At 37.4% G+C, this 12083-nt stretch overlaps 1 protein-coding gene across 4 annotated transcripts in view; it reads left to right on the top strand.

Moving 5' to 3' along the window:
• Positions 1 to 12083, top strand: part of PRKCA (protein kinase C alpha) — a 304778-nt gene that overhangs the window by 201316 nt on the left and 91379 nt on the right. For all 4 annotated transcript variants that reach the window (XM_008167621.4, XM_008167620.4, XM_008167622.4 and 1 more), the window contains 2 exons: positions 8593 to 8704; positions 10302 to 10430. In XM_008167621.4, coding sequence (XP_008165843.1) covers positions 8593 to 8704; positions 10302 to 10430 — 241 coding nt within the window. The remainder of the gene's footprint in view (positions 1 to 8592; positions 8705 to 10301; positions 10431 to 12083) is intronic.

The raw sequence follows: 12083 nt of genomic DNA, 5'->3' as shown, positions 1-12083 counted from the left end.
TGGAAACTGTGATGGGTTGGATCACAGAAACCCCCTTGGGAGCTGCCATCTAATGTACCAAGACTACCCCTGCTCCTGTTTTCCCTGCCAGCTCAGGACTGCAGCACACTGTCTTGCTGAGCCAGACACTCCCATCTGCTCCAACACAGACCCAAGGTCTGAATTACTTGCCCCAAAGCTGCAGGTTTACCTGAAAACTGCTCACAGAAGTGTGCTTGTCTTTAGCACTCAGATGCCCAACTCCCAATGGGGTCTAAACCCAAATAAATCCGTTTTACCCTGTATACAGCTTATACAGGGTAAACTCATAAATTGTTTGCCCTCTATAACACCGATAGAGAGATATGCACAGCTGTTTGCTCCCCCAGGTATAAATATATACTCTGAGTTAATTACTAAGTAGAAAGTGATTTTATTAAATACAGAAAGTAGGATTTAAGTGGTTCCAAGTAGTAACAGACAGAACAAAGTAAGTCACCAAGCAAAATAAAATGCGCAAATCTATGTCTAATCAAATTGAATACAGATAATCTCACCCTCGGAGATGTTTCAGTAAGTTTTTTCTCAGACTGGACACCTTCCAGGTCTGGGCACAATTCTTTCTCCGGTACAGCTCTTGTTCCAGCTCAGGTGATAGCTAGGGGATTCTTCATGATGGCTCCTCCCCCCCCTCTGTTCTCTTCCACTCCTTTATATATCTTTTGTATAAGGCAGGAATCCTTTGTCCCTCTGGGTTTCCATCCACTGGAAAAGCACCAGGTTAAAGATGGATTCCAGTTCAGGTGACATGATCACATGTCACTGCAAGACTTCATTACCCACTTGCCAGCACACACATATACAGGAAGACTCACAGGTAAACACAGTCATCTGCAGACAATGGGAGTCATCAAGATTCCAAACCACCATTAATGGCCCACAGTTTGCATAATTACAATAGGCCCTCAGAGTTATATTTTATATTTCTAGTTTCAGATACAAGAGTGGTACATTTATACAAATAGGATGATCTCACTCACTAGATTATAAGCTTTGTAATGATACCTTACAAGAGACCTTTTGCATGAAGCATATTCCAGTTGCATTATATTCACTTATTATCATGTTTTTATAAAACTATTCCAGTTACCGTATATTCACTTATCATGTTTTTATAAAACCATATAGACTGCACAACATCTATATCCATAACAGCTATTGTTGAACTATATTAGCTACCAGAGAGTAATAAATTGTGCTTGTGCTGCTGCAGGGAGAAGAATTTATCTTTAGTTTAATGGAAATGCATCATTTTTTTTTTTTTAAAGAGTGGTTAGATTATGTGCCTATATGTTGTTCTTCCTCCCTCTAGAGGAGTGAAAGTGTATTTGAGTCTCTTCTCCTGTCTAGAATATTTAAAGCATAGGAGTGAAGTGGAGTAGTGAGAAGAAAAATTGTCCTAATCAGCCGGTTTGGCGGAGTGAATTACTTCTCTAGTTGTAGATTTTGGAGATTTTGCCTCAGATTTGGATTAGTCAATAAGTTTGAGGACTCTTGGTGTAGTTCTTTTTGGACAAACCTTTTCATGTCACAAATCCCCCTGTTTTATCATGTTTGACAGTCTCTGCTTAAATGTGACCCAAGATTAGAGTAACAGAGGTGTGCTTGAAATTAGCAAATGGGGCTGAGATTTTCAAAACTACCTAGACGGTTTAGATACATGACTCCCATTCAGTGTAAATGGGAATTGTGTAACTCGGTCTGGCCTGCAAGGCTTTGAAAATCTCAGCCTAGACGTACTGATGTGGCACCTCGCCTAATATTGGTTGGCTTTATGCCTGTCTCTAGCCAAAACAAGCAGTAAATGCACAAAACTGTGTAAGCAGTGGTTGTTTCTGAGGGGGGCAAAATAATGAAATACCTACATCACAAATTGCAAGAGCTTTCCTTTCCTATTTATCTAGATTAAATCCAGGTATACTAATTCTTCATAGTTGAAAACGTGCTTTGATTTTAGAAGACAGGTGTGAGCAGGAAGCAGAGGTTTTACTACTTTTCAGCCTGCAATAACATTACACATCTCAACTTATTCATCATTCAGCACTGCTGAATGATGGCAGGATTTTTACAGTTTTCCCATTGCCTTTTTACTGACTCTGTGAAAAGAAGAGTGAATTTTCCCTTTAGAGTATTTATGATTAATCTCTGCCAGGTTTAGTGCAAAATACAATAATCTTGCCAATAGAAGCCATTGCTTGACAATCGGTTTGTCGTGTTCTACTTTGCCTTGCTACTAAGATATTATAGCCAGAGGTGCTTATGGTGAGGAATTATTAAAGGCTAACTTTGACTAAAAGTGAACAGGTTAGAAAATTGCACGGCAATTTACAGCAATTGCACGTTTCCAAGTAAATATAAATGTATTCTTGTTTGCGCTTTCTAAATGTCATGTCTAAATGTCATGTCATAATCTTTAAAATATTGTAAATCTAGACAAACATTCCTTTTTTTACTCTTAGTTTGTTTTTCATTCTATATATCAAATGAAGTTAAAATATTATTAGACCCACATTACACATGAGTAAGAGGACAGATAGGTACAAAATTTCTGCACAGAGGTAAGAAAGGAGTCAGGTGGGGACAGGAATAGAATCTAGGGGTACTGGCTCCCAGTCTTGTGCTTTAGCCACTAGATAATTTGGGTGTTCTGACTAGTGGGCATAAAATCCTAACAATTTACTGGTTTTGGCAAGGGTCACATTTTGCCCTTAATATATGTACATAATCCCATAATGCGTGCACCTTAACTTTTTAATGGGTAACATGCCAGTAATTGGAAGATGCCAGTAAACATTCAGTTGTTGTTCCTGCCACATGGGAAGAAACACAGGGTATGAATATCGCAATATGCAAATATCTTTCTGAGCAATAAGAGATGCATCGGTGGGTTGCTATAGTTCTGTTTGGAGAACAAATCTCAGAATACATAAAATAACAAAAGTAAGCATTTGATGTTAAGCATTTTAGTGGCAATCTTCTTGTCTTACCCATACTTTTTCTGTTAACAATATATTTTTCACTTCTTTTAATATAATACAGCTGTTAGGACATAAAGATATAACTTGATGAGTGTTTTAATTTCCACAGTAACAAGCCAGACCTATAATTAGGAGATCCCTAAAATATTCTTCTTCTGCTCTTGTAACAGTGTCTACTTTGTTGCTGGGAGTATGACATGTTTTGTGAGCAACATGAAGGCTCAACACTAGACACTTGATCATACATAACAGTTTTGTGTGCCTCTAGAGTGAACTCTGATATGATACATTCCAACAAATCTATGCTTTGACTTTTTCCTGGTTTTTTTTTTAAGTGCAAGTCTTTTGCATGCCAGGACCCACTATATCACTTTATATCCAAAAAAAATCTTCAAAATACATGACTAGAAATCTGCTTCTGGGCTTGATTTATCTGAGAGTATTATTGAATTAGGATTATAGAAGCATGAGATGGAATCCCTTTTATTACGAATCCAGACCTGCAGGAACTCGCAGTATCATGCCCTAAGTTAAAAGAGCAGCTTTTAATAAATAATATGCACTTCACATTGGGCACACTCTGGCAGCTCCTGTGTCTTTAGGATTAATAGGAATTCCTAGGATTTGGTGGATTTAGTGTGAGGGAATTCTTAATAGACTCTTCTAGTGCTTGAGGATATTCCTTTGTGGTTTTTCATTTTCTTCTGGCACTAGAGCACCTTTTTAATAGATGGATTACAGGCACAATCTGGAGCCTCATGTGCAAGGATAGATATAGCTCATAGAAGCTTTCCTCCTCCCACTGCTGCCATTAAACAATAAAGACAGTGCCATTTACAACCCAACACTGGACTCCTCCTTAAAATATAACAGGATGTGAGATTAGAACAAGATCCTGTGATCTCTTTACTTCCTGGATACTAAAAGAGTGGCATATGGGAGCCCAAATATTAATGGGAACTGCAGCATTCCCATTGTTGAAGAAAACCGGTGGATAGTTAACGGGAAAGATGTTTCTGTTCAGTGCCTTAGGGAAATTGTTCAAGCACCATTCATTCATAGAATAATGTTACTGTTGTAATACTACAAAAGTCATTACATCAGTGAACTACCTTGTGTGTGTGTGTGTGTGTGTGTGTGTTGGTAAATATGTAGTGTTCTATCTAATATGATTCATTAAGCTAAATAGATTGTACCCTTTTTGTGTATTTTCATGTTTACTTCAAGTTCACTTCATCCTTATCGTATTGTGAAATGTTTTTTTCAAAGGTTATTTAATGGAATTTCACATTGTATTTGCTATCCCCATGCAATTAGGAAGCAAAGTAATGACTGAAGTGCTCACACGTGAATTCTCAGATACCATTTTAGAATATATGGAAGAGATGATCAGAAAAGGCTCTATCTTCTGAATGATTTTATCTTGGATCCTTTTTTTTTTTTTTAAACACACATGTGTTGTACCCCTTTTCCATGTTTAGTGAATGTAATCAGACCTTGTCTTAGGCAATGGTCAGGGTAATGCATTTGCTTTGAAATCATGGCTTTATAGGCGTGCTTGTACCATTTCATATTTCAAGCTGCCACTACTGCCCAGACAGTTTGAAGTCCTACAGTGTAGTACAAGATTAGAGACACAAATACTGCAACATTCCCTGCAGATCTAGTGAGCTAGATATCCAAATGCCAGCCCAGAATGGGAACGATGTTTTACCGTGGCAACATGAATCTTTCATGACTTGTTGCCCAACAAAAAAACACAGGATTAAAAAAAAGAGAGAGTTAGACTGATGGAAAATGCCTCTGTCATTTTCTAGCCTTAAAAGTTCCTGAGGTTTTTGTGTTTGCTGTCAATCAAGCAACTGGAAAATGTTTAAAATGGATTTCATATTAAGGGAGAATTTCCATTTCAGCAGGAGTTTTGATATTTCTTTCTCTGCATGCACATTCAGACAAGAAGGAGTCTTGTGAGTGTGAATGTATAGAATAAAATGGTCAGAACAAATGTACTGCTGCTCAAAAGATCTAATTCATGCTGTATGTGTTATTTTAAACATAGCACTACTGGCATTTTCTTAAGTTGGGCAGGAAACTACTATTAAATGAAATGTAAAAAGTTGAGTGATGTTTTAAATTATATATGCGTATATAATGGAGTGCCTTATAAGTATTTGTGAAAGCCAGTGGAAGTCATATAATTTTATATCCTAGTTAATTTATTTCTGTAGCATTTTACTGGCAAGAAGTGAGAACCAAATTCTGCCCTCGTGTATATACATAATTCTGTTTAAGTCAGTAGTTGTTTCCTGGAGATATCTGAGGACAGAACTTGCCCCCAAGTTTGCATGCTATTGGCTCATATGTTTGACCATTTGGAAGTTTCATAAAATGTTTTACTCATTGATATTAGGTGAGATTAAGCAAGTGCTAGTCCCATGGACGGCTCATTGGTATGCTGCTTTATGACAAGAGTGGTCTAGCCTTTCCTAATATAAGACACTGTTATTATGCTGTACAGTTAGGCCCCGATCCTGTAAATGGTTCTACAAATACTTAATGATTACTTTGAATGGGAGTACTCATGATAGTCACGTTAAGCACATGTATTAGTGTTGCAGGATCAGGGCTATCCAGTTTAATGGCGCAATCTCTGGTGTCCCACTATTAAACTCATGTATGTGTAATCAAAATGGATAAAAAAAGGTGCTCTGTATGGTTAAATAAGCTTTCTAGTTATGGCACATGGTATTGAATCAACTGCTGATAACCAAGGCAACCACGTGATCAATTTCTGTGGCATAATCCTGCTTTGCCCAAATGTTTGAATAGTAATTTAACAAATAAAACAAAAAAGTACAAAGGTATTGCACAATTACAACATGTATAGAATGAGCCCAACACTGTATTTTTATTATTTATATTTTATTTGTTGTTTTATACATAAATCAGGAGTGCTTAAAGCATACTAAGCCACTATAAAAATGCAATGAAATTGGGTAAAATAATGGAGTTAACTATATAATATGAAACTATAAAATCAAATAACGTAGGACTTCAACATTTGCAAACTAATAGCTAAATTCAACAAAGAATTTATCGACCTGATTTAAAGAGAATTGGGAGCAGAATCAACAGTGACAGACAATAAGTATAAGGATAATTGTAAATATTTGGCAGGTGATCACTTCGACTCCTATGTACCAGCCAGGGGCAATATACATCTACAGATAAAGTATATTGTACAAGTATTTCCATGCTACAACAACTATTTGACAATACTTGTTTTACAGTTTTAGTGTAATACCTGTATTATAGGTACAGCAGATGATTAATTAAGCATTCACAATGATCATTTCCTGTATTTGCTTTTTCCCTTATACTTACAGTTTTATAATCTGTCAGTCATAAATGTCATTTATGGCAGATGTTTAACACGAGTTTTAAAAAGAAGTGCCTCTCTAGTGTCAGTCTTAGCAATAGATTTATTGACCTTAGCAACAGCAACAGTGGTTAGCAAAATAATGTTTATATAGAATTACAAGTTAAGGCAGCATTTACCCCTGCTCCTTGCTAATTAAAAATAGAATGAAGAGTTGGCATTGAAACTTTATTTTAAATGGTTTTGATATTACTGTGCACTCCTCCTCCTTCAGAGGAACTGTGTGATTCTATTCTTCAGATAACGTTCTGAAAAGTCACATTCCCATGACCCCATACCACAAGATCCCATTGGTTACATCTTTAATAAGTAACAAACAGATGTTCTCTGGAAAATTGTGAGTGTAGTTCAATTTAGACTGACAGCATCCACAAAATAAATATGTACAGCATTTCTTTTCATAACATATTTCAGGCTGAGAAATAAACAACAATCAATGTAATATATTGTCAACTTGAAATCTGAGTTCATGTGTTGTATTCTTATGAATCTTCTTAAGTATTAGCTGAAAAGCGGAAATGACCTTTACTAGCGAGCTTAGTTTAAGTTGACATGGTACTTTATTTTTTGCTGACTGTATGGTAATAATCTAAATGTAAAATAATATGACCATTGGTATTAATTTAAAATGTACACAGAAGGAAACTTTTTGTAAGGGTGGGAGGGAGGGGGCAAGGAGGAGCTAACTGGTGCCTGTCATCAAATGCCTTCTTCTCTACAGCTGGGGCTTTCCCCACTTGGCAGCAGCCTAATCAACTACACCTATCTGTTGAGGGTGGCATTTAGATTAAGATGTAGCTATTTGCTGTGTTAAAGGAGTCCTTGCATGACAGTTAGGTATTCATTAAAGTTGTAATAATGCTAGAAGGATCTAGAATTGCATAATCCCTTTCTCCATGGAGTTAGTCAGAGAATGGGCAGAAAGAAAGAAACAAACAAAAAAGAGTGATGATGTAATTAATTTCAGATTCAAAATCATAGTCATTTTTCAGCTGATCCACTTCCAACCCTCTGCCCCAGCCGGGATCCCCTCCTGCACCCTGAACCCCGCATTTCTGGCCCCACCCCGGAGCCCACACCCCCAGCCAAGATCCCGTACCCGCTCCCACACTCCAACCCCCTGCCTCAGCCTGGAGCCCCCTGCCACACTCTGAACCCCTTGCCCCTACCCCCCAGCCCGTAGCCCCCTCCTACACCCCAAACTACTCATCCCTGGCCGCACCCCAGAGTCTGCACCTCCAGCCGGAGGAACCCCTTGGCCCCATCCCAGAGCCCCCTCCTGTACCCCAAATCCCTCATCCCTGGCCCCACACCTCCAGCCAGAGCCCACACCCCAACCCTCTGCCATGGCCTGGTGAAAGTGAGCAAGGGTGGCGGAGAGAGGGGGGATGGAGAAAGTGGAGGTGGGGCCTTGGGGAAATGGGCGGGGCAAAGGTATTTGGTTTTCTACGATTAGAAAGTTGGCAACCCTATTTGGAGTTACAGTACTGTATTTGTTTGACTTAAATGATTTGGGTGTATTCCATTTCACTGACCCTAAACTAGAAATCTTTTCCAAGCAGCCAGTGCCATTAAGATGTCTCATCGCTATAAATTTCTTAGTTGGAAATTCAGTCAGGAATAGCAGTCTGAGTAAAATATTTAGCATGTGTCAAGTTAAAATGAGCCCCTTTTCCTTTATAATAATACAGATTACAGATTTACAATATTTGAACATCATCTTTGATATTCGGATTTTACAGTAGTTTTTTCCATGTTCAGAACAAACTTCCAAAACATGTTTTTTTCCCAAATATCACATATCTTCATTTGAAGCAATGACTGCTATTAAATGTAATTAGTCACAACTTGTGAATAAAGATATCTAGTATATGTCATGTTCATCGAAGGCTAAATCCTATTGTTTAGTATGCAATCCTGCTCCTGTCAATGTGTGTTTTAATTGCAGATTGATAGCTGTACCAACTCTAGGTTCACTCAACTAGCACGTACCTGGTGAATTCGCTGTATTCTATAGTGTGCTTTTCTGCTACATAAACTGTGGACCTCTAATGTATTCAACATTTACAGTGATAGATGAAATTTGGTTTGCAGTTTTAGACATTACTTAAAAACCTATTTCTGCTTCCTCTTTAGGATCCCAGAAGCAAACACAAGTTTAAAATCCACACATATGGAAGCCCAACGTTCTGTGACCATTGTGGATCATTGCTGTATGGACTTCTACATCAAGGGATGAAATGTGACAGTAAGTAAGTTTTTCTAAAGTTATTAAAATGGCCTTTTAGATAATAAGGGAAACCATTAGGCATCAAGCGTCCTCTTTCCTTTGTCTGGAAAAATATTGTTTCAATTACAGTTAATTACAGTACTGTATATTCAAATGAATATTTCATTATTGAAGACTCTCAGTAAAACAACATAAATCAGCCAAACCTCCTCCAGTGGGAAAAATGCTGTAAAAATATGCTAATGCAAACCATAGAAAAAGGAATCTATTGAGTTTGATATGGCTAAAGTGTATTTGCCGTCGCAGTTCTGAAGCTTGTTCTACTTTGGTATGGGAAGGATGCATCCTTTGTGGAGACATTGGTTCAGCCCAGCTGCTAGCTAAGGTCCCGTATTTCATAGTCACTCCTGCAACAACCATAATTTGTATGGAATCTGTACCCCAAAAGATAGGCAAAAGGAATCACCCTTGGATGTGTAAAAGGGTGGCAAAAAAACAAAAAATGGTTTAAAATGCATAAATATTATTTGTACTGTCACAACAGAGCCATGCTTTGGGCTGGCCATTCTCCCTATTGTCCCACCTCCAGACTCCTCAAATGCACGTCCTACAACTATTGCCTTGATTTCCTCTGCTCCAGTGTCATCCCAGATTCCTCCCAAACTAGCTACCTCCTGCTCCACTCCATGTCAATGTTCATAATGACCTCTTCCTGGCCACATATTGCACCCTCTAGTCCATCCTCATATTCCTTGATCTCTTGTGTGCTGATGACATGATTTGTCATCATCTCCTTGAAATCTTGTCCCCCCCCTTGACTTTGTTGTCTTCAGTTCTTTTCATCTCTCTTTCACTGTTCCCAGAATATTTATTGAGGTGGCAGGGGTGGGGCATGGACTCTCTAACCTTAAATTCTGCATCTCAGCTTGTGTCTCTAACATCTCTTGCTAGATTTCTCATCATAATTTAAATTTACCATGATTAACATTGTAATTCCTTATCTTCCATCCCAAACCTTCAACTCACCCTTTTCTTTGTCATTGATGGCATCAGCACCATTAAACTGTCACCAAGGTAGGTAATATGGATATGATTTTCCACAGCCTTCTCTCTAGATCACATATCCAGGTCATGTCCAAATCCTGACATCTCTTCCTCTGTTACATCTGCATGATCAGCCTTTTCTCTCATTTTCTCTCCATCCCCCCCATGCTAGTATTATGGAAATTAGAAAAGAAATATTTACAGTTCTGTATCAATAAGCAAACTGTCAATTTTTGTATTGGTTACAGTAATTTATAGCAAACGTTCTAATATTTTGGATCAAGTCTTTATTCCATGGACTCTTCATTTTGTCTGTTTTACATTCCATTAATAAGGTCACATTTTTAGGTGACTGAAGCTGAGCCTTTTATTGTGGTTAATACTTCAGTGTTTTTTAATAATATTTATAAGGAGAGCCATTGCATTTTGGTTGGTTAAAAAAAAACCCCAACGATTAATCAGATGTTATAGAATAATTTTACCACTCATGTTTACCATATGTATTTAGCATAAATATATTGACTTTCATACATGTCATCATTTTCTGAACCTTTTCTTTCCTGATCCACAGCTTGCGATATGAATGTTCACAAACAGTGTGTAATAAACGTCCCAAGTCTGTGTGGAATGGATCACACAGAGAAAAGAGGAAGGATTTATCTGAAAGTTGAAGTCAGTGGTGACAAACTGCAAGTCACAGGTAAAAAAAAGGCGTTCTGAGAATTGGTGACAATAGAAGGGTTTAATTTGAACTTTCCTGGGCTTTGGAATAACTAACATAAGTTGTGTTCAGCATTATTTGTAGCCTATTTATGTGCTGTGAATGAAATCTAGGCCCATTGAAGTAAAGAACAAAACACCCCATTAATGTCAGTAAGGCAAGGATTTCATTCAATATGTACTTTAGTCTAAGAAATGCCATGTTATTATTTAAAAGAACAGGTTAGTTTATAATAGATACGCACATAGTTCAAAGAAATAATAGTGGCTCTAAATTAAAACGCAGGAACACTAACTTTAAAATCTCTATGAAATCAATTTTTCAGGTAACCAACAGTAACCTGAAACATTCAGAAAAGCTGGGCCTCATTTACTTTATATAAAAAAAAAAAAAAAAAAAAAGGGGGGGGGGTGGCAAGAGACTGCTTAGATTTCTCTTCAAGTAGGCACATATTCCTTTTGTTAACTTCAGTGGAGCTTCCTCATGCATATCAGAGAATGGGATCTGGCCTTTAGTTACCAACTGAGACATTAACAAACATAAAATACACATTCCTTGATAATTTTTCTAATTTTTATATTTTAGCTAGGAGTGACTAGCAGTGTACATTATGTGATGGTGACAAATGTTACAATTCGTTCCTATTTAAAGTAAATTATTTGTGTTCTCACATCCAGAATACTATGTACAGTTCAGATTAAAATGTATTTACATTAAAAGAGCTCGTGGTGTGGAGAGTAGGAAAGGAGGAGGAGATGGGGGGGTGGTATAGTTGATCCTTTCTCTCCTGTATCTCACAGGTCATAAAGATCATGTTGAATTAATATGTAAAATATATCTAAAACCCAAATAAATTGTCGTGTCCTCATTTTCCAGACACTAATAAAAACAGATGTCAGACCCCGCTAATTAAATGTACAATGTTATTTGAAAACAATAGAAATAATGAAATGTGACGTCATTTGGGAAGTGTCTACAGTAATAAGCAGGGATTAAATCCTGGCCCCATTGAAGTCAATGGGTATTTTACCATTGACTTCAACAGGACCAGGATTTCAACCCAAATGACCAGGACTCCTCCAGTGATGGGATCTGTAAAGCAAACATGTAAGAAACATTTACAGTTAAAACAGTTAGTGGAAAAATTGGCCCTCAGAATATGAACTTTGTGATCCTTTGGGTTTTAAGATGAGAGTGCTGCTCGCTTTATTGTGATGGGGAATTAATTTCAGTTCTGAGGCTAAAGCAGAGCTGGAGGGATGTGAGGATGTCTCCATTTTTCTCTTTTTTTTCATGGTTGTAGTGAAGTATCCGTTTTGCTCTCATCATATGTAGGTATTGAACATCAGTCTTGCCCCCTTTAGATGCCAGACTGTGCAGTCTACCAAAAATACATTAAATGATAAAGGATATTACCTTTAGTTATTCACTTTTTCTTATGTTTCAGAATAAGTTAGAACACACATTCTGGGTTTTCTTGTCAGGCTGTCTATGATTGATTGTAAAGGAAACCACATTTCTGAATCTTCAAGACTTTTACAGGACTGTCAAAATTTTCCCCATACCTATCTACCTACATTTTTTTCATCATTTTGACACCAGAATATTTTACACAGTATTCTATTAAATCTT

The sequence above is a fragment of the Chrysemys picta genome, chromosome 12 (genome assembly GCF_011386835.1).
Source record: "Chrysemys picta bellii isolate R12L10 chromosome 12, ASM1138683v2, whole genome shotgun sequence".
Taxonomy (NCBI): Eukaryota; Metazoa; Chordata; order Testudines; family Emydidae; genus Chrysemys; species Chrysemys picta.
Note: the sequence above shows the minus strand (reverse complement) of the source record. Positions and strands in the feature narration are given on the sequence as shown.